The 24,013-nt window shown below is 37.2% G+C and overlaps 1 protein-coding gene across 2 annotated transcripts in view; it reads right to left on the bottom strand.

The window, feature by feature from the left end:
- The window catches only part of srgap1a (SLIT-ROBO Rho GTPase activating protein 1a), an 89,031-nt gene that overhangs the window by 8,818 nt on the left and 56,200 nt on the right, over positions 1–24,013 (bottom strand). For both annotated transcript variants that reach the window (XM_046864142.1, XM_046864141.1), the window contains exons 9-18: positions 22,732–22,929; positions 22,478–22,562; positions 20,665–20,692; positions 18,097–18,130; positions 16,678–16,738; positions 15,691–15,768; positions 15,218–15,352; positions 8,063–8,168; positions 7,639–7,863; positions 5,927–6,006 (exon numbers count right to left, since the gene is read on the bottom strand). In XM_046864142.1, coding sequence (XP_046720098.1) covers positions 5,927–6,006; positions 7,639–7,863; positions 8,063–8,168; positions 15,218–15,352; positions 15,691–15,768; positions 16,678–16,738; positions 18,097–18,130; positions 20,665–20,692; positions 22,478–22,562; positions 22,732–22,929 — 1,030 coding nt within the window. The remainder of the gene's footprint in view (positions 1–5,926; positions 6,007–7,638; positions 7,864–8,062; positions 8,169–15,217; positions 15,353–15,690; positions 15,769–16,677; positions 16,739–18,096; positions 18,131–20,664; positions 20,693–22,477; positions 22,563–22,731; positions 22,930–24,013) is intronic.

The raw sequence follows: 24,013 nt of genomic DNA, 5'->3' as shown, positions 1-24,013 counted from the left end.
TTAAGTCAGACAGGGGGTCCCTGAACACCAGCTCCACTGCTGCTACCTACTTGCAGCACACCTTCACTATGAAATGTGTGCTTTGCAAGTACAATCTGAACAAACCAAACTGGCCTTTTTTTAAAATGTACTATAAAAAACAAGAGCAGTCTCCGAAACAGTGACCTATTATACTTCACAATTCTAATGCTTCACCAATGGAAGCATTGACTGTAATAATCAAAATGATTAAAGAAAGACAGTCATTATTATTGGACAGTATGGAAAAAAGTCTACATGACATTCTGGCTAAACACTAATAAATTTATAAACACTAAGTTTTTACATTACTACCAACAATAATAAGACAAGATAAATATTAATACTAAATTATGAAACATTAACAAATATATTGGAATAAAAAGATTACTTGCAATGCTAAATCTATCATTCTTATTGGTCATTATGTGGTCATCACTGTACCCCGCAACATTGTACATCTGCAATAAATGGACATTCGGTGCAACCCAGATGAGGATGGGTTCCCTCTTGAGTCTGGTTCCTCTTAAGGTTTCTTCCTTATGCCATCTCGGGGAGTTCTCCTTGCTACATTCGCCACCGGCTTGCTCATCAGGAACAAACTTACACTTACAAAGAATATATTAATTTTTTTATCACCACATAATCTTTGTAAAGCTGCTTTGTTCATTGTTAAAAGCGCTATACAAATAAAAATTAATTGAATTGAATTTATAATGTGCAATAGCTGATGAAATGTTAAAAATGTTAAAAAGGAATCTCCAGCGTCACTTCTTTGTAAAGGGCAGAGGTAATAATGTATCGCATTTCAACAGGTAGGAAGTGTTTAAGATTAACAATTCACAAATGTTTTTTTACTTCCATAGAAATAAAATATGGTAACATTAGCTACCAAACTATTAGTAAAACAATAAAGGGAACTAAGTTTTGTAGATGTTTCACGATTTTATTTAATAAAATGTATCTGTCTTGTATAGGGAATTCGTTCTTTGTTAATTGTTATATATAAATTAACATTATAAATGTGTTAAAAAAAATGTAATAAGAAAATGAAAGTCTTTCACTACTAGAGTATTTCATATCACATCAAAAACATTCAGAAATAATACTTATCATTGACTAAAAGCACAATTAATTTTTCTGGTGCCTAGTTTTGCCTGGTGCCTAACGGAACAGCCATTAAATTGAAGCCGTCTCACAGAGACAGGGTAAAAAAAATACCTCAATGACTGTCAGTACACGAAATCAATTGGAGATGACAGGCAGGAATTTGCTTGGTCTGGATTAACAGGCATTGTCTCAGGCTGACAGCCGGTTAATAAAGGTGACAGCAGGGAGATCAATATTTTCATGTATTGTGCATACATCCGTTTCTCTGCTACTACTCTCGAAATATATTTATCCCTATCTGTTTTTGTACATTAATTCAGAGTCTTCCGCTGCCTCAAAGCAATCAGGACTGAGGTGGATGGAGCTGAGAACACAGTGCCAAAAGCTCAGCTCTACACAAAACAAAAACATGGCACTAAAGCAAATACATTTACTGGAAAGAAAGGCTCAGTAACTGCAAGTACATCTGCCAGTATTCCACCTACCGAAGACACCAAATATAAAGATTGACCATCTGATACTTGCAGAAAAAAATAGACTAAATTGTTTCAAGCAGGGCAAAAAAATCTACGATTCAGCAGTTTCCACCAACCAAATATAACACGCTCCACTGCACTCACCACAACCTCCAGTCTCCAGATGGACTAGCGGGTGACCGAGGTGGAACTAATGACCCGTGCAGAGTAGTCCAAATAAGACACACAGCTCTGACTGTGACTCCAAACAGCACTCGCATTGTGTCTACTTACTGTAAATCAACACCAAGGACTATTGACCTCTCACCTACAGACATATTACTAACAGATGGAACATTGATGTATTGACAGGAGTAGAAAAATGGATAGTAAAGCTGTGTCTATAATGACTGCTGTATTGCATGTCCTCTATGCATGTGAGCATGGGACATATTCCAGCACTACATACACTAATACAGTTTTTGAGCTTTAAGACAAATGTTCCTGTAATTTACATAGTACAGTTCATTAAATATGTGAACACTGTTGCAGTTTGGTTAAGATGGAAATATAAATTAGTAGTCTTCAAATGAATATTAAAACTGGAACATAATTTTAACAGCTAACCTCCAGAAATAAAGCACTGTCTCAAATAAAGAAAATCAGACCACATTTACTATTTTGCATTGTTTTACTCATGCTATGTCATAACAGTTCCGATTTGTAGATATGAAGAAATGTGGAGAAAGTTCTAATAACACTGATGTTCTTAGGACTTTTTCCCTAAATGTTATTACAAGTATGAAGACACCTGCCTTTTCCAGCTATACATGCATCGTCCCCCACAAAGTTGAAGGCATGCAATTGTATAGGATGTCTTTGAATGTGGCAACATTGTAAAGAGTCAAATCTGTTCCAGTATGTATGGTTTACATAAGTTGGAGTGGAAGCTCTTGAGTGGCCTTCTACAGAGCTCTAACCCTATTGTACACTCCTTTACTAACACCCTTGTGGCACAAATCTCCACAAGCACAATCCAAAATCTAGTGGAACATCTTCCCAGAGGAGTGAAGGTTATTATAACAGTAACATTTATAAACTGAAGATGTAACTTGAATTCATATTTTGTCATTCTGACCATTTCTGTCTTCCGAAATCTTCCTTGAACAGAGGGGTTTATTTTAACCGCAAATTGGGATCCAATTTGTATGAGATTTTCAAAATGCATATACAAAACTTATGGTCAGTTGTCCACAAAATTTGGTCCATTAAGTGTAAATATACAGGACATTCACAGAGTGAGATAAAAAAAAAAAAAAAGGTATTTAAAGTGATATTTTATTATTGCAATATTGTTTTTGTTACTTGTGATCATGAATTAGTTATAACATAAGTGAAACCTAACACAAAGTGTTACTGCTATAAATTTCATTTTTCATATTTAGTTTTTAATTTAATTCTCAGCTACTGATATCTGGTCTACTGTCTAACATCAATGTTTAATCATTTCCTTTAGCCCATAATAACATATAAAACATTAAAATATAATGCTTAAAATCTTACTGTGCACATAACAGCCCAATGAGGAAGGTAGCTTAAACTAAGTGGTAACTAATACCAACAATCAAACCAAAGTAAATTTCTTTAAAGACAGACTGATAACACTGCTAGCAATTTCTATGTAATTGGGGTGGACCTAAGAGAGGTCTGTCAAGGAGAAGATCACAGTGGGGTTTAACAGTCTATAAAAACACTTTTGACGGTATGGGATGTGATATGAATGTGTTAGACCAGACCAAAAAACATCTGGAGCAATCATTAGAGCTGACAGTAATGAACTGGGATCTGTAAGTGTAAAGCTATGGGAACTGCTGGGAAAGTAATATGATGACATACACAATCAGCAGTCTGTGTGGGTTTTGGTGACTCTCTGACTATCTGACTCACAAGGTCTGAATAGGCAGCAAAATGAGACCAGGCCAAAATAATCCTCAGCATAGTGAGGTGCTGTTTAAACAAGTTGATGAGGGCTGATGTTTGGAAGTGAAAAGCTTTACGAACAGGTCTAATAAGGTTTTGGGTGCTGTTACAGTTGTCATGGAAATGAGATCTGTCTCTCTGGCAGTGTTTAGAGAAAAACCCTGACAGGATGCACGAACGAATGTGGCACAATGGGAATGGACGTGGGCAGAGCTGGGAAGTAATGAAGTCCAACTACTTTGTTACTGTACTTAAGTAGATTTTTCTGGTATCAGTATTTTACTTCACTATTATTTTTCAGACAACTTTTTTCTTTCTACGTCTTACATTTTCAAACCAGACTCGTTACTGTAGTTTTAATCTATTTGGTGACATGATCAATTTCTTTTCCATCAAATGATTTCTTGTCATTGTGCGGCTTTTTCAATCTACCACTGGTGTATCATTTCCTGGCTCTCACACACCACAGACGTAGGCTAGTTTTTAAAGCCAACAATTAGCAGCCAGAAAGCAACAAGAAGTGGATGAGACAGAGGAAGTCAGCAATGTAAACATTCCTGATCACCTGATCATCGTATTCATCTTTTCTCTGCTTGTGTTCTATATGGTGGTTGTTCAGCCTGGACACATTCATTGGATAACAAAATTTAAAATTAGTTTTACCAGCGTGACACTGGTAGAAACTGGTAGTTTTAACGGCTACTTTCTTACTAAATTTCATGCCAGAGCCCAAGCTTCTTCACTTTAACTTGAGGGAAAAAGTGTACCAGATTTGAACATATTTCGTTTTCTTATAAAAGCATCCATACTTCTATTTGAGAGAAGGATGTGAATACTTTTGCCATCTCTGGACGTGGGTGCCTGGGAAGGGAAATGTTTAACGGAAAAAGTATAGACTTCCTGTAATCCCTCATTAAAGGGCCTATTTGTCTGCTTTTGGCTTTTAAATGTGCTTGTTTAGAAAAGCAGTGTCTCGCATTTGAAGCAAAAGTGAAATAAAAGTTCAGTTATACAGATTTGACTGAGTGAGGGTTTGCTCAAGTTCTGCCAGGAATAAATTTGCCATTGAAATAAAACTTACTTTAAATGACGCTTGAAAAATTAAACAACCCTACAATCACACATGATTTGCTGAGTGGATTCATAGAAAATCAGAGCAATAGATGACGTGCTTTTGAGGCGAGTATAATTGGAATTCAGTACAATGCTGGAAGTCAGGAAACATGCCTGCTCGCTTTCAGGGGAACTGTTTTGGGGTTTTGATTCTCTGGCAGCTGTTTCCTCTTAGCTTCGTTGAAGAACTACACATATAAGCAGGATAAAGGATTATCAAAATATCTCAACCCTGTTTTTTCCCCTACATGAATCCTCTATCTGCAACCTTGTTTGAATCTGTGATGTAGGTATTATGAAAACTTTCAAGAAACTCTATTCAAGAAACTATATTATTGGGTTTTAATCTACCTGAGCCTCACTGTGAGCATTTTAATGAACTTGTCAAACATGGTATTGATATATATATATATTAAACTGGAAGCAATACAAATTTTCTGAAAATCGTTGTTGTAAAAAAGGCCCACTGACACGTTGCTCAAGAAAAACCTTTGTCTTTTGGTGCTTTAGGAAGGACCTCACAGTACTGATAAAGTTTTCTGTTTACTGAGGCGAAAATTTGTTAAGATTACAGTATGAAAGGATGACCAATGCTTCATACTCTGCCCCCACTCCCAAGCAAGTTCATTATAAAAGGCAAGATTAGCCACAAAAGCTTGTGTGAACTCCGCTTAACCTTCACATACTTTCAGGAAAAACTCGATTAGGATATACCCAAAGCCACAGCAACTAAAAATAGATGTTCTAATGAATCCCAGGGTTTGGAGATGAACTGGGTCAGCCTGGTTAGTTTACACAGTTCAGGAAATGAGTACATGATATTGACTGAATACATGCTTGAATGACTCACAGGGACTTGACATTGATTTAGCATGCATCTTAAATTAATCTTCGGTAAGCGTTTTATCCTGCCCATGGTGGTGTAGGATTCGAAACATATCCTAGGAACACTGCACAGGAGGAAAGAATACACCCATTGTGCAATGCACACACGTGCACACGTTTACACACTGACGGTCAGTTTAGTCACCAATTCACCTATTAGCATGTTTTGTGGAAGGTGGAAGAACACCAGAGAATCCAGAAGAAAACTGGATTCAAACTACCCTGGAGAACATGGAGGAAAAGCAGTACCCACTAAACAAGCCAAATTAAGATTTCATTACCCTTATATCAGACACATTTTAGTTTACTGTTTATTTCAACCGCCATCCAATGAGCTTTAAGGACTAAATAAAAGACACACTTACCATCTTCACTGGTGTGTGTTTCTGCACCTCCGTCTTGGTCCACTTCCTCCAAGACTCCATGCTCACTAAAAGGACTCTCACTGCAGAGAAGACAGCAGCAGAGAGTTAGGTCACTAGCTAAAATAATCCCTGAAACAATTGAACAAGATGCAATTAAACAGATGAGGTTTCAGATAAGTCCTGTGCCAAGCAGGCACCAGGGGGCGCTGCAGCCAACCAGCTAAGCAGTTCAAAAACCAAGATAAAATGTCACCCTAATATATATTACGTAGTAAGGAAATTTCAAATGGAATCAAGAAATCACCTCAAATGAACTAGGGGACCCAAACCTGTTCCAGCAGTCCCCCACCATCCAGCTCTATAAAGTGAAAGATCTTGAGTGGCCTGAAATAGAGCTCTGACCTCAACCCTATAGAACACCTTGGGAATTAATTGGAATGCTGACGGCACCCCAGATATCCTCCATCTACATCAGTACATGACTTTACTAACATCCCTGTGGCTGAATGAGCACAAATCTCCACAAGCGGACTCCAAAATCTAGTGGAACATCTTCCCAGAAGAGTGAAGGTTTTTGTAACAATTACACTTAGAATCTGTAACTTGAACTCATAATTTGTCATTTTGTCCTTAATAACAGGGTTGAGCGGTGTCTTCATTTTGTATAATGAGTGTTAAAACTTTTGCAATAAAAATGTTAGTGTGTCAGAAACTATTTAATTCGGATTATAGCATCAGTGTTCAATGATAAAACTGGTTATCCAGCTAAACTAGTTCATCTATTTTAGTCCAATTCTCCCCTGAATCCAACAGAATATCTGACACAAAGCACTCACTTAACACTGCCACTTACATAAACAGAAAGAGCAAGGAAGAGAGAGAGAGAGAGAGAGAGAGAGCAAAAGAAAAAAATATAAAAGATTTGGTGTGTGTGTGTGTGTGTGTGTGTGTGTGTGTGTGTGTGTGTGTGTGTGGGGCGGGGGCTTGAGTTGAGGTGTGTGGGTTTTTTTTTTAAGATTACAAAGAGATATGCTTTTCTCTCTCTCTCTCTCACATACTTCCAAAACACACACACACACACACACACACACACACACACACACACACACACACACACACACACACACATCTGTGGGATCTCACGAAGGACATTATGGTTTCCTCTACTGCTCCTAAAGGCACATAGGAATTACCATCTTTTTGCTTCTAAGTATTTCTCACCTTAATGACTGTAATTTTCAGGAAGAATTTGGTCTGTCTCACCTCACTGAAGCAACCATGTGAACCGCTCACAACAAAAGCGTCCTGTCTCGTCAAAAAGCTCTTACTACAGACACCTCATTTTATCTAATTACCCACACAGACTCTGGAGCACATGGCCTGCTGAGCTTCTCCTCTTTCTTTCTCTCTCTCTCTCTCTCTTTCTCTCTCACACACATGTAAAACCCGACACTCATACACGGACTCCTCAACCCAGTTCTTACAAAGACCTCCGGCTCTGGGCCTGATTCAAACTCTTGTAATCCTAAAAAACACACTTGTGAAGGATGTGTTAAAAATTAGCTTTGAACAATGTTATGTTTCATACCCTACACACACACACAACACAAAAATCTGAATGTAATTTAAACCTCTAAGCCATTCCATGCTCCATCCGGTTAAACCTTTACAGTGCCTAAGAAACACACGTTTTCAGCCCGAGTATCTCTTACCAGTAGTCTCCTCCAGCCATACATTTCTCGTATACGGGACCATCAAGCTCCTTAGTGTCAGGAAAGATGGTCTCATGGTGGATGATGATGGTCTTGATGACCTCGTTGACGTGGGCTTGGCAAGACACTTGGTCCTGAGTGTCAGGAGTGGGCATGAGGGTGGGGCCGAAACAAATGGCCAGGTTGTAAGGGTCCATCATGTTTTCATCACTGTACTGAGACAGACTGCGAATGCACAGTGGGGAATAAAGTGTATAGAGTGAGTATTAGGGCAAGCATTAACTACACAACTATCTCTACTACTTAAGGCCATTTCTGAGGGACAGCCTGTTGTGAGTTTAAAAATATACATGTTCTATGAGGCTGCAGTACATGTACACATACTTAATGTGTGTGTATTAGATGAGAGTGTGTATTCACTTACTGGTTGAGGAACGCAAACAGGTAGCGCATGACTATGAGGACAGATCTGGGGACTGTGAGGAGGATCTTGCGAATGTACAGGGCTCGCTCATACAGGTTTTCTATTCCTGAAAGAAAGAAAGAAAGAAAGAAAGAAAGAAAGAAAGAAAGAAAGAAAGAAAGAAAGAAAGAAAGAAAGAAAGAAAGAAAGAAAGAAAGAAAGAAAGAAAGATCAGTCAATAAACAACTCAGATTTGAGACACAAGAAGCCAAGTGTCTTTTGTTGGGAACATTTAAATGTGCAATAAAAAATGTTTAGTTTATGAATTTTAGTCACTGTAACATCACGTATAATGCGCAACCCAGCTCAACTTCTCTTTAGGTGTCTAGAATCATAGCAGGTGGAAGTGTTATTTTAGTTATCAGCACTGACATGTATGAATGGTTTGTTATATTCAGATATTGGGGTGTTTTATTTTAGTTACATACCACAGTCACAAAAAGTGTTTTAGTGGTAACAGAATGATAAACTAAACTCATAGTATAACCTACTGTATATAGCAAATGTTCTAGTTCTTTAGTCTGCTTCTTTATGATACACAGTAGAAAATAAAGAGCATTGGTTGAAGACAGTGCACATATTTGAACTGCATTTACCTTTGAAGGTATCCTGAAAATAGTTTCAAAAGTGGTATCAATTCTACAAAAGCATTGTTGAATTCTTATATGATTGGTCAAGAGTTTTTATAACAGCATCTTTAAAAGCATTTATAGAAATACTACATGTGCATTGTACCTATATATCTACTAACAGTTTATTCAGAGACACTAGATATTTTTAACAAGTAAAATAAGATATTTATTAATATGATATGTTTTCTGTTGCAACATGTTTTTTGAACATTTACAAGAGTTTCCTGTGTCAGAGCTGGAAGTTTTTCACCACTGGAAGGAAGAATTCAGGAAAAATGTTTGTTTTTCTAATTTCTCAGTCAAATGTATGAAAGGGAACGCTGTTGTAACTGAAGTGATAACAGAAATTAATCTGTTTTATGGATATTCCACTGAATGTAACCAAAATAGTATTAAAAGAACGACATGTTTAATAAAGAAAAAGCATCCAATGGTATAAAAGCAATAAAACACTTTGAAACATGCTGTTATAGGAAACAGCATGGTAAAGTATCATGACTGATAATGATATGACCATTCAGTGTCCCTCTTTCAACAACACAATCTAATCTATAAAAACAAAATCCAAAAAAAATCAGCTGTAAATTATTTACTCTGATGCATCCTAGACAGGCTAAAGCCATCTGGTATTCTTTTGTAGGTTTCAGGTAATAAAATATCCACTCAAAAACTTGAGCGTTATTCTCAGCAGCATGCAGTCACAAGAATTCACACTGCAACTCGCCCTGAATCCTGATCTCATTACAGAAGATATCCTGGCATTTAAATAATACACTTCCGACAAAACAATAATATCCATGAAAATGGGAGCGAGAAGGACAGAGAGACGCTCAATCACACTCTCAGTCCTTCCTGTTATAGTGAATGGCACAACATTCACGTATAATTATTCAGTCCTTGTCCTAAAATGTGTCAGCCATGGCACATCAGCAGCTCTGCATATCTAATGCCAGCTCTCTATCTGAACGTGCCCACTCACACCTGCTATAAATAAAGTGGGATGAGATTTCTGATCGGGTCGTTATGCTAACTTCTTTGAATCGGACCCGGCAGTGCAGATGTATATGATACGTACACAGCAAAAACTGCGTAGGGTATAAAATGGTATCGAAATGACCATTATTCTTAATTCTAGCTGAGTTTGGTGAAAAATGTGAACGTGGTGCAGTTTCACTGTGGGATTGAGTGCAGTGGAATTTGACTGGTTTCAATTACCACCCATGCTGAACACTATTGAAACCAGTCGGTTGACTGTAACTAAATCCCACCTGCAGCTCAGCATGTTTGAATTTTTGCCTTGTCACACACTTTCATCCCAATGTACAGATGCAAAGAACGCCCATTTTAGAGATCAATGTTTATCATTTGCTTTTACACAGACACAATCTGACATGTACTGGAGCAGAACCTTTCAACTTACTGATGCTAAAGTTTAACAATACAAATCGTAGCTAATAATTCAATAGTGAAAAATATTATAATTTTTCAATATATTTTGAATATATTTTTTCTATTCAATATGTTTTTTGGAGAATAATGAACAATTAAACTATTTTTAAAACCATGCCTCAAAAAATTTTTTTATGTTCATATTTAGAAAATAGAATGTCTAGAGGCATGAGATTTACAGAGTTTATCACAATTAAATATATCTATACATACGAACATTTTTTTTTTTGGGGGAATTTTCAAAACGAATCATGAAATAAAAATCTAGACCAATGAAAGCAGTCTACATTCATAATTATTGATGTATAAGTTTGACCCAAATTGGTAATTTACTTTAAATATTTACTTCCTTATCTGGCATTGGGTACCAATTTTTATTTAAGATATTGATTGAATGCTTCATTCAATCTTACTGGATTCTATTATATCTTTTTAACAGCTTTATTAAGGAGGGAGTTTCCAGTTTTAGTATTTTAGATCAGAAATAGGTAGTCAGGTAATAGTTCAGAGTTAGAGGATGATGCCTTGTGTGGGTTTTTAATAATATTCATTAATATTTTCCGATCATTTTCTATTCAGTAGACACTGAGGGAATGACTATGTTTGAAGTGATCTAGCTGGTTTTGTGGACAGTCCACCACATTAAATAAAACTTGTAAAAAGTAAAGTATGACATTTCTATCCATGAAAAAAAAATTAATGTGATTTTATACTAAATTGCTTGAACATAAGAAGAATAAATAATGTTAATAACATCAATTAACACTGTTTTATTCCGCAATTTTTTCATAAAGCTTTGAAACTAGTTTGTGTTTTTCTACACTGGTTGTTAACCATGTGATACTGCTCAGGAAATAGGACATTTGTCTTAAAATTACTTCCCTGCACAACAATAAATAACAATAACTTTCCCTTTACCTTAACTAAGAGACCCAAAGTTGTTCAAGCATTGACAATGTTACTGTGCACATGGAGAGATCCATGAAGACTAGGGCTGCATTTAACGATAATTTTGATAATCGGTTAATCGGACGATTAATTTCTCTCTCTATTCGATTATTCAGATTTACAAAACTACTTTTTAAAAATTCAATGTTTTTTATTTTATTATTATTATTTATAATTATTTAAAACCCTAATGCAGGGTATTTAAGTATAAAAGTGTACTTAAAAAAAATACAAAAGCCACATATTGAGTTTAACTATATTTAATTTAGACATTTTAAAACCATCCCCAGCCACTCTCAGTGCCGGTCCCAAGCCCGGATAAATTGGGAAAGGGTTGCGTTAGGAAGGGCATCCAGCGTGAAACATGTGCCAAATCAAAAACGTGCGGAGGATCCGCTGTGGCGACCCCTAACGGGAGAAGCCGAAAGAAAGTTTAAAGCTTATAGTAGCTGCTTGTTAAGGACTGCATGGGGATTTTCTCCTTTGAACAAATTCACTCATGCTGGGTTGTTACATACTGTTAAAAAAAAAAACAGCATTTGAGTATGTAAGGTGAATATTTTAATTATATTTGACAACCATGCTTAAAATAATCAATATAAACTATTGTTTTGACAATTTTCTGTTGGAAAAAATATACACAGACATTTTGTGAAGATTTAATTCTTCATTTAAAATATATAATTAATTAAATGTTGTATAATAGTTCAATGATATATGTATAAATAAAATATACAAACCCTGAAAACAAGCATATGAACGTAGTAAAGCTGCAGTAAACAGATACGTTTCTGTTATAAACAAATGCTATAAAAAGAAAATGGAACGGAGAAACGCAGCTAACAGGCTCGATTAAAAAGAAGGAAAAAATATGCATTGGTATATAAATGCATAATCATTTGCTGAAAACCACAACAGTGACTAAAAATGTAATCGTTTACTGCTGCTGTTATTTGGTGCTTTTAGATTTCGTGTTAGTTCGCACCGTTTTAATTGAATCCATCACGATGTCGCGAGTGAGCTGATTGCGCAACCTGATACTCGCGAGTCACAACAGAACAGATCCAGTGCGACTCTCCCGAAGTTACAAACAAACAGTTTACACAATAGTAATTTATTAAACTATACCATTTTTACATGATGAGGATTCTACAGTTTCTAGTTACCATGCTGAAGTTTCGCCTTTATCCGTGACACTTTTTGCCCCACTGTGGTACTTCCATCCCACACAAACTCAGCTTTGCATAACTTGCAGGTCTTCTTTGTTGCATTTAATATAAAATTCTCCCATGACTTGGATAACTTGAACTGCACACTTTTCCTGCTGCCGGTTGACCCTGTACTCTGACATTTCGCAGGCGGGTGTGTCATCTTCCAGATACGCTAAACTGTTACTTGAGCAGCCAAACTACTTGATAACGGCACTAATTGACAACAAATTTCATTATTGATTATTATCGTTGCAGCCCAAATGAACACGTGGTTTACTTGGGTTGGAGTGGAAGATCTTTAGTGGCCTGCTACAGCACTGCCCTTAACCCCAAACCTTTAAGATGAATTGGAACCATTTCTGCAGCCCAGGTCTCCTCACCCTACATCAGTACCTGACTTTACTAACACCCTTCCGGATAAGTAGCTAAGTGTGGAATGGAATGTTCAAAAAGCATATACAAATCTTATGTTCAGGTGTCCATAAACTTTTGTTCATATGCTTCACATGTCCAAAATTTACAAAGCTGATTATTAGAGCAGAGAATGAAGGTCTGGTATTGGAGGTCTGGAATTCGTTATTAAAGCAACTTTGGGTTTAACTGGCAAACTAGCGGCTATAAAAATCTGTCAAACAGGATGTTTCACTTTTTACAGCTCTGAGGTAAATAATAGAGTTTGTCTCTATAAACGTCTGCTGACTCAGCAAGCACTTCGCTGTGGTGCTATGATGGAGGATTACAAGGCACAAGATGTGCACAACTTCTGTTCCTGCCACACACATACATTACACGCATGCACGTACATACACAGCACACGCACCCACACACACACCAAGGGGATCTGTGCTCAAACCCAAATCTGCCCCTGCAGATCCTTTTATCCGCTCATATTTGCTTAAAATAGCCATGTCACGCTAAAAAAAAAGCCTCCTCCTGCTGTGCCTTCTGAGAGATGGGCTTTTGGGAATTCGCCATGCCACATTACTTTGTCTTACACGTGCCTGCGTGTCCGACTTGCATATTTCAAAATGAGAGACACACCAGCTGGAAGCCTGAAGCTACTCAACAGACTCTAAACTTTGCCACGGCCATCATTGCAACAACTCAGACTGGATATATTTAGAGTGGAAAGAGCAAGGAATTTAAATTAGCTAAGAGAGCTGAGCTGTGTGTGTCTGTACGTGAGTTACGAGAGAGAGAGAGAGAGAGAGAGAGAGAGAGAGAGAGAGAGAGAGGAGAAAGAGAAAAGCTGAAACAGGCTGAAAGTTAAACACTGCAACACAGAGTTTCTTTTCTCAGTGCTCTGAATGGATTCATAATTGCACAAGAAAATAAAAAGAATAAATTACAGAGCATGGGATTAAGAAAACGAAGGAACGAGTGAATGATTGTCAAGAGAGAAATGTGGCACGCAGCTGCCCGAGTTACAGGCCAGCGCTCTGACAGCAGGGGTAAGAGATCGAGTGTGTGTAAACAGCAGGGAATCCCTATCAAACCCTAACTGTCTGAGCAGCCTACACAGAGACTCCTACTTTACTGCAGGCATCCTGATCCACAACCACACACATGTCCTAACCAACAAACTTTCTCTCACACGCACACACACTTGCAACAAATACCCATTAACTCATTTCCACTTCGTCCATTAAACACCTCTTTATGCTCCAACACAGTTTCCCTTGCACTAAATAATGCTGAAATCAATCGGAGGAATAAAAACGCTCTTATAATGATCACGCAAAACTGTCTAAAACCAGCAGCCCGACAATGTACCATTCACTCCGGTACAAAGCCGAGATGATGTGGTTATGTGTCACGGCATGGATGGACACACTGCTGCATAGTGAAGCTGCCAGGAATAGCCCAGGGCTATAGATCTGTATTAAATACGACCACTGTTACTGCTTTACTGATGTGCTAATGGCCTTTATTCATGAAAAGCTTCACTATGAGAACACAAGACCGACAGTCTAGGAATGAATAATGGTCTTCAACATTGAGATGATACAGTACAGACTGCACACAAACACCTAGGTTAGCTTATACCACTCATCATATATAAATAAAGAATTAGGAATTATCATTCAATAATTAGGATCCATTCATTCAGTGTTAGCATTTGCTTTATCCTTCGCAAGTCTGTGACTGAGCCTGAGCTGATCTGTGATACACAATTAAAGCAACCAAATCCATAGTAGACAGTAACTTAAGCACAGATTCAAATAATGTTTACATTTAAGTGATTTCAATAAAAATATCTTCTCTATCAAATGACAGCAAGTGAGGAGGATTCTGGTTAGTGCCAAATCTATACTAGACAGTAATACACGCAAGTTAGAATTATTCTTACATTTTTGTTATTTAATAACATAATTATTGTTTAATAAGTAATTGTTCTTTTTTCTGATACTGATACAGAAATTGAAAGCCTGTGAATCAGGAAATGTATTAAATGCAAGTGAGGAAATAAAAATAAATAAGAGTCAAGGTCGTTAAAAGAATTTTTTAAAAATAAAAGAATAAATAAAAAATCTAAGACAATCCTCTTTGGGTATATAAAATTACGTATAGATCCAGAAAAATGTTTTCCAATTTCCATTTTTACCATTGTTAAAGAGTCAGATCAAATAAATTCATTCATAACATGTTTTGTCTGATGCCTCTGTAGGTTTTTTATAATGTAGTGAGAGGAAACCAAACCAGCCTGCCTCACCTGTGTGTGTGTGTGTGTGTGTGTGTGTGTGTGTGGCTGCACTAATTAAATTAAGATTGGCCGTTTAATTTTTTTTTTGCTAACCCACAAATGTTTTCTAATGTCCAGCAAAAACGTTTGTATAGTCTGCAAATTCTGTGCATGTCTATGTGTGTGCACTTACTGATACAGGAGATAAGGTCATTAAACCTCTCCTTTGGAAAGAGGGGGTTCTCCAGACCTCGGAAGTAGAGTTTGAGAACTCCTGCCACAGAGTTGATATCATGGTTATCCTCATCATCTGTCAGAGGGTCGTTACCTGGGGGACACAGATACGTAAATAAACCTATACTCCACAATCTAGAGTTAATATTCAGAGATAAACCCTGCCATACTGAATAAATACAGGAACCCTGCTTTTATAAGGTCAAGGCTTGAGGTGATCTCAGGTGAAAAGCGTGACAACATGGAAACTGCCACAAGCACGACTACACTATTCATGCACAAATAAATACATATATTAGAGACTGTAATCATCATTTGCAGTATAAACTCAGCATGCAAGTCAGAGCAGAGAAGAGTCTCAACGATTATGTAACAGTCACTCCTCATTAATATATTAGAAGCCAGACACTGTGACAACATTTCACCACCCACCTCTCTCAAATGAATTCTTAATATCGTTGACTTCAACTTGAGAGCCAGATACACGGAATATGCCTTGATGCTGAAGTCCTGTAGTGAAAAGAAGGAGAGAGAGAGAAAGAGAGAGAAATAAAGAGAAGGAGAAAGAGAAAAGTGTATAAGCTATACACAGAAACATAAAATGGCGAAATGACTAACTGAACTAACATGGGACTACACTCTGACACATTTTTGGATTTTCCTCAGATTTTTCCTCAGTTTGTTCTTACCAACTCCAATGCACTAACAAAGATCACATGAGAGCAAGCGAGGAGGATTATGGTTAGTACTCACTTCCTCCAAGACATGTGAAGCCAGCCACTGTTTCTCTAAAATCTGCTTTTTATACTGGGTAACAGTGTGGCATAAGACACAAAGGACATGCTGTCTGCCCTCTTCCACATACCTGCCCATGAATGTCATATGAGGGCAGAGGATGCCATTCTAAAGATGCCATAGCTATCCCCAAAACTATGGCATTAATTAAACTCAAAATCTCAGAATGATTGGGCGAATGCAGACTCAGTACATGAAAACATGAGGAACCCATTACAAAGACATGTGAGAAGGAAATGTTACTTCCTGCAATAATTTGCAATTAATTAAATATTTATTAAAAATTAAAGTTTTTTTATTATTACCACAATCCCCTGAGCAGCTATGACTAAATTGTCGAACTGTTTCAAATATATAGGCTTTTTTTTGCTGGGAGTTTAAAACATATTCCGTCATAACACACAGAGCTACAACCAAACTGCAGACATTGTCTAAACCTTTGCTGGAGCCAGTTTGCAAAAAGAGGAGGCAATAAAGCTAAAAAAAAAAAAAAAAAAAGCCGGAACAAAAGCTTTAGAGTAAACATCCTCTTAGACCTGTCATCATATTGCAGTGACAACAATCACTATTTTGCACCATATAATTGTGTAGAAGTAGTCAGGATATAACTAAAATATAGCTTACCATAAAGATTGATGAATCGAATGCAGCTCTCTACAATTCGTGGAATAACTTGGCCAGAGTCCTTTTGAAAGAAAATCTATACTGATGAAATACTCACAATGCATATATATATATATGCATATATATATATATATATATATATATATATATATTTGTATATTATTATTAATTTTTTTTTACATAAACCAAGCAAAACATTGCATTTCCTTGAATCCATAACGCATGCTGTTTGTTTTAAGTATGTTAGTACATGAGAGAAGTGATTACAGACCCAGCGGGGATTTTCTAGCTTTAAATAGAATTTTCACCTCCAATAATGAATACAAGCGATGAACAAAATCTAATTTTACACCTCATTGGGCACAGTAAAAGTTTGAGTTAAGCCATTCGACTGGACAACATAGAAAATGTATGTTCTTCACTGGGAAGGTCATCTCTGACAGTTGCAGGGTAAAATACTCAATCTGTCTCTTGTTGGCACTGTTAGCTCCAATCTTGGCACAATTCTTTAAATGCTTTTAATAAGGATAATGTACAGAGAGTGGATATATATATGGACAGGCTAGCTAGAGACCAGCTTCTCTCAGCCAGCTCCAAAAAAAACAAATTTATAATATATAATAAATAAACTGGGATATGTCCACATTTTAGATTCATTTATGCAACTTTTGATCTGGATCTCTTGGCCTGAGAATCACAATGGAATATTTTGTGTGTCAGTAAAACCATTTGGATTTAATTTCAACACTCAATGCTCAAGCTAATCTGATACAAATTTGAGATTGTTTCCATATTTCAAACAATCATTCAATTATGTTCTTTCCTGTCACTAATAGTATCCCAAAACACTGATATTCTCATATATACTATGGTATAAAATGGTTTTCTATATCCCACTGATTTTCCACCTGATAGCCAACAGCAAACTGATTTAGCTAAGGTGAACTTTTCAAGCTTTCAGTACAATAGAACATGTAAGTCATAGTGCAGTCAAATAAATAAGCTAAGACATCAAAATCTTTGGAAGGAAACACATTTTTGACTTTGCTAGTACCTCTTAGAGACCTGCTTGTTTAAACCGGGATGATTTTCAATAACAATGGATTTAATATTAAAGATTGAATAGAATTAGTTTTTCTGTTTGTCCAAAAACCTATAACAAAAAATATTGTACTGCAGGACTTCACAGGTTCACCAGAGATTCTATAATATGCTTTTAGACATTGCTATAAAGTGACAGAATTTGTACTATATACAGTGAATAAATTAAGCTTTGGATACACAGTGGGTCTGTAAAGGTTCAATTGCTCTTCTCTCTCTGTTAGCAAGTGCACAAGAATACATAAACTAAACATGTTTAGGTTTGCGAGAAAGGGTAAGAGGCAGCATAAGCCAGTTACAGCATGACAGATGCTCTACCTGATGCCGGGTGTGAGAGTTCCGCCGTCCACGGCTACGAGCAAAGAACAGAGTAAAAACATAGAAGAGAGAGAGAAACAGAAAAAGTAAACCAGTTACTCAGTCCCAGCACTACAAGCCACCAATAACAGCCCACATATTATTACCAGTCTGCCATTGTACTACAGAGTCAGCTTTACAGAGAGAACATAGGGAGCGCACACGCACACACAAACACACATAAACCCCACACATACACACACATACACCCTTTTTCCATCACCATAGTGTCAGTGTTGTAACCTGTAAAGCAGGCTCTTGGCTAGTCAGTTACTTCAGTTCCAATCACTAAAACTCAACTCTTAAATTCATGGTTATTATACAATCATAAATAAAAAGAAAAAGCAACTATAAATCTGTGGTCCCAGTAAAAAAGAAAAGTTTTTAAACAGAAATTAAGAGCTATAAACTCAGAACAAGTGACAAGAACAAGTAATAAAACATGTCACTTCAACATAATTGTCTACTGTGTTCAGATCTCTGGAGGTTCCCAAATCCAGATAGAAATTTAGCTAAACTTTTACTTATCATTTTTACACTGGGAATCCTTACACTCTGATTAAGTCATAAATCAGCCAGCAAATCCATTAGCAAAACGAATCGCTAGAATCCGTACTGGATCAGAGTGCAGAATTGTTTTAGTACAAAAAAAACAGGGTAACACACACACACACACACACACACACACACACACACACACACACACACACACACACACACACACAGCCCCATATTTCTCTTGTCTGTGAAGACTGAGTTCATAGGTTAAACAGACTGTAATAATCTCAGGAAAAGATGAGGCTGAAGAATGTTACTGGCTCATTAGATCATAGCATGTGAATTTTCTATTATCTGCTATGTTTTGTACCTTTAAAAAGGCCTCCAAATTGCCATTAAATAGCTTTATGTTAAAAACTGAGCGAGGTCTGTACCTCCAGTGTGGTTTAGGAGGAAGATTTGGAGGTCTATGAAAAAAAATATGTTTATACACACAAACAAATAATTAAAAAAAAAACCCATAAAGATGATATTTTCCTTTGCTTATATACATTTTAATGCACGACTGCAGACTGCAACTTCCCATTGTGCTTCTCAGAAAGCGCAGTGTGGGGCAGCATGTAATCTGTCATATGACCTTTTAAAATGCTGATGCTGATGCAGATTAGACTCAACTACACAGCTAATATTACATCAAACTCAGTAATCAGCACTGCCAGGCCTGCCAGAGAAAAGCTCAGTGCTCAGGATGAGTGTGCTGTCACGGATACGACATTGAACGTTTGAGCAATGGGTGAATTTGTCCTTGAATCGGGGCGTGGAAAAAGACTCCTATATGGCTGGAACAGATCCTATTCAGGAATTTCGGAATGTGCCAGAAAAGTGGGGTAGGATGAATGGGATTTGAATCTTTCCATGCCACTAACCTAATAAATTTCTGCTGCAATCATCACTGTGTCTTTATCTAAACAACTCATAATCCTGTGTATTTGGACTTCTCTCTTCTGGGTATTTAATCGGACTGAGGGGAACATTTTGACCACAATGACAACCTTTTTGAATCAGAGCTCATCTCTTGATTAAATCGTCTTTGTAAGATACACTTAATCTTATTTGCATGTCTGTACTGCATATATTTGTTTTAATGATACTTGGATACTTTAATTTGATGAATTACATACTCAGGGATTCATGTATTTAAGACCATACAGTTTTTTTTTCCTAATGGATTAATGGGTTATCAATTTTTATCCCACTATATTATTTATATCCTATTCATTCATATTTATTAACCCACTATAACACAGACTGTTGTATGAAACTTAAAAAAAACATCAAAACTTTAAAGAAGCATTTCCTCCCTAAGAGTGCATACATACATTTAATTTAACTATTCATCTACCTATGAACATCACAGTATCATCTAAGGATTCACTTTTCACCTTCAATGCATAAAACAACTAGAAAGTTTTCAATAGATCACAAACTGTGGAAACTTTCTCTTTTTTGGTGCAGTTTAATCAGTTTTTTTAAAAGAGTATCTAAAAGCTACAAAATAACCACTTTGATCCTGCCATCTATTAAGTGTATAATTGCATTACACAATTTAATACAGGTAGTCTTCGACTTACGACCATAATTGGGACCGACAAATCGGTCGTAACACGATTTAGTCGTAAATAGAGTAAGCTATATGTACAGTCGGAAGCTGGTGCCGGAAGCTGGTACGCACTGTCGTACGCCGTGGCTAGGGACTGTGGTCGTAAAGTCGAATGGTCGTAAGTTGCATAGGTCGTAAGTCGACGACTACCTGTATTGTGTAAAAAAGCAATGCATGCACCAATAAAAACCAATGCTACATTCAACAACATCTATGAAGAAAATTGAACACCCCTCTACAGGTGCAGCTGTCTCAGTTATAACCTTGAAATCAATAGTTTACAGATTGAAGCTATTTCCCCAGCAACACATTGCCTTTCAATATGTTCTTGGAAAGACTGCACTCTCATATTCAGTCAAAAATGAGTTTACCTTGTAGTCATGTACTCTGCTCGGTGACCTAGACGAAGAGGACAGATACAGAAAAGACAGACACACAAAAAAGGAAACAGGAACAGAGAGGGGAAAAAAACATGATTAGAATGATTTGGCTGTCAAAGACCCTGTAGAGCACATGCAATGTAGCATCTGGTTTAGAATTGGGTGCAAACATCCATCAACTTCGCTTTCAAATGAAAAAAGTTAGAGAAGAGTGTGAAGAAAACCTATTTTGGGGCAGTGGTGGATCAGTCGTTAAGGCACTGGGGTACTGATCAGAAGGTTGGGGGTTCAAGCCCCGGTATAGCCAAGCTGCCACTCTTGGGCCCTTGAGCAAGGCCCTTAACCCTCAGTGCTCCAGGTACGCCATATCATGGCCGACCCTGCGCTCTGACCCCAGTTTCCGAGCAAGCTGGGATATGCGAAGAACAAATTTCACTGTGCTCTAATGTATATTTGACAAATAAAGGCTATTCTATTCTTCTATTCTATTTCACTCATCACCACGATCTGAAGCCTTATAATCTATGTCTGCCTTCTCAAGTTGCAGACAGATGCAGGTTGAGGCTGGACAGTAAAGACTGAACATATCTCCACTGACAGCCCCATAGAGCCCACACACACCTCATACCGGCGAACATCTGCAGCTGTGATTATATTAAATGCGTTCCAGAGCAGTCAGGCATGCCAGCACTGACAGCTGAGTGTGTCCTGGAGTGCTGATCATTATTGCTGATCACAAAAGGAAGTGTTCATGAAACTTGCCGCCATTTGTTATAGAATATGATTAAATTAAGCTGTCATTTAGTTTGTAGAAACTACCGGTATGACGATACTACAATATGGCAAAATGAAAACACTGACAAATGGTATAACTCGGAAAATAATCATAAAAACATCTCATTGCATTTATCCTCAATAAACATGTCAAGCTTAATGAATGTGTTTATCGCGAGGCCTTTATGTCCTCATGCAAATCACAGCTAGCACTAAAATGACTAGCAAATTCGTAGATTCGTTAAGATAGCTAACGGGTGTGTATATATATCGCATATTCTCACAGGTAGAACTGGTGTTTAGCACAGAGATTTTGAGGTTAAAATCCTCCTAGCTTCATACCTCTAACATCCTACATTAGAATTTAAAGAAATATCCAGCTTTTATTTTTTTGTTTATTTCTCTCTCTCTCTCTCTTTTATTTTGCACAATGTAATAAAAATCTGCACCAAACAACATTATCTTAAAAAATATCATAATTATCTATTCCTAAGTAACGTTTGTGTTCATGCTACTGGAAAAAAAAACATAAATCCACCTAGAAAAAAATAAACCGATTTAAAAAATAATTAACAGGGATGTACATTTTGTTCATTTTGACATCTCAGATTGAGATGAGATTCGCAGCATAGTGCTTTATATATACAATTAGTTTTACATATACACAGTATACATACCGCATAATAACGATAGAACACATAGATATACATATACAGCTCTCTCTCTCTCTCTCTCTCTCTCTCTCTATATATATATATATATATATATATACACATACATATACACACACACACACACACACACACACACACACACACACACACACACACACACACACACACACACACATGTGTTCAAATTGCTCAGAAACTCCACAGATCATAAGACTATTGCTAGCTAGACAGTTCCAGAATAAATAGACTAAAACAGAAAACGGTTTCTAGCTAGGGTCAGAGAGCAGGGTCAACAATGACATGGCTGTCTCTGGCAAATAAGCATGTGTGAAAGCCAGTATTTTTGTATGAGGTACCTTCTCCGAGTGCTCTCTTCAGCAGGTCATGCTTAGCCTGGAGTTTGGCGATCAGATTGCTGCCCTCTAGAAACTCACGGAATTTCTGACAAGAGAAAATAGCAACAAAGCATCAGTGTTCAAGGGTTAGAGTTAAACTGGACGATTGACAAGGATGCATTTAATACAAATTATCACTGTTTTTTTTTTTTTTTTTTACTTTTTATTCCCTGGATTCCCACCAGTATCCCATACTGAGCTACAGCTGGACTCACCATGAAGTAGAACTGCTCGGTCTCCTGCTGGTTGGCACGTCTCTTGGCAATGCTGGGTTTGCTGAGATACGTCTCGGACACGGTGGACTTAACCGACTCTGTGGAGCGGCTGTGGTGGAAACACTCAGACACGTCGTAGTCCTCTATAGTCACCATGTCCTGGATGGTGGTCAGAGTGGCCTCAGAGGTCTTCTTGATCTGCAAGGAATCATTGCTTCAGATATGAGGGAGAAAAAAACAATAACCTGGTTTCCAATCTCGTTTAGAACAATGAACTTTTGGAACCAGCACCAGTAGATTGGGATGTTTTTTCTTTTGTATGCGCTTGACTGAAAATAGTTAGGAAGAGAAAACAGACACAACAAATCTTACACATATCATACACATATACACAGACAAGCACATAAATCAACAACTGAATTAAAAAGCAGGTGAAGAAAGAGAACTATACAGGAATTCTGCTCTCATATTCACCATGTACAAATTCATCAGACCTTGAACATGACACCAATATAAAACCAATCAATTTGCAGAACTCTTCCTGCAGGAAGCCTGAGAGGGATGTTATTCACTTATGCTTTTAGAATTAATTTAGCTCCTTCCTCACCCGCCGCTCCGCATTTCCATAAAGAATGCTGGGAACGGAAAATGTTTTATTCCATCTATTTATTTTTTTTTGACCAACAAAACCTATGAAGCACATTATTTGAAACGCAGACCAGACAATAACCTGTATTAAAAAAATTTATAACAAATAATTACATGGCCAATATTAAACAATGGAAATCAAAGGTTGGAGAAAAAGGAAGGTCCAAAACTGGGATAACGCAAAAGCTAGAACTCTCTCTCGCTCTCTGAGAGACTATCAGGCATACTCAGCTTGTATATAATCATTTATACCCTTTGAGGGACGCTCAGAGGAGACTAATAAAACCAAGCTTTCGAGCATGCGCATACAAACCTCTGTGACCATCAGCCTCAGAGTTTTATGGGCAGTAAAACTTGTGGACAGAACTCTAACACACACAGGCGAGTTCATACCCCCTTATTAACACTAAGGGTCAGACAGTGTTGCACCCAATCCCATACAGATTAAAGAAAGATAACACCAGGTAATGGACACTAACCGCCTAGGTCCATCTCAATCAACGGTAAGAAACAAAAGTGTCCAGGATGCTGGAACAGGAACATGTAACACCAAAAATACAAGCATGGCATGTTTGTGTCACTGATGTTTCACCAACAGAGTGGAAGATAAAATAGGCTTAAGTCAGTATAATTT

The sequence above is a fragment of the Silurus meridionalis genome, chromosome 13 (genome assembly GCF_014805685.1).
Source record: "Silurus meridionalis isolate SWU-2019-XX chromosome 13, ASM1480568v1, whole genome shotgun sequence".
NCBI lineage: Eukaryota > Metazoa > Chordata > Actinopteri > Siluriformes > Siluridae > Silurus > Silurus meridionalis.
Note: the sequence above shows the minus strand (reverse complement) of the source record. Positions and strands in the feature narration are given on the sequence as shown.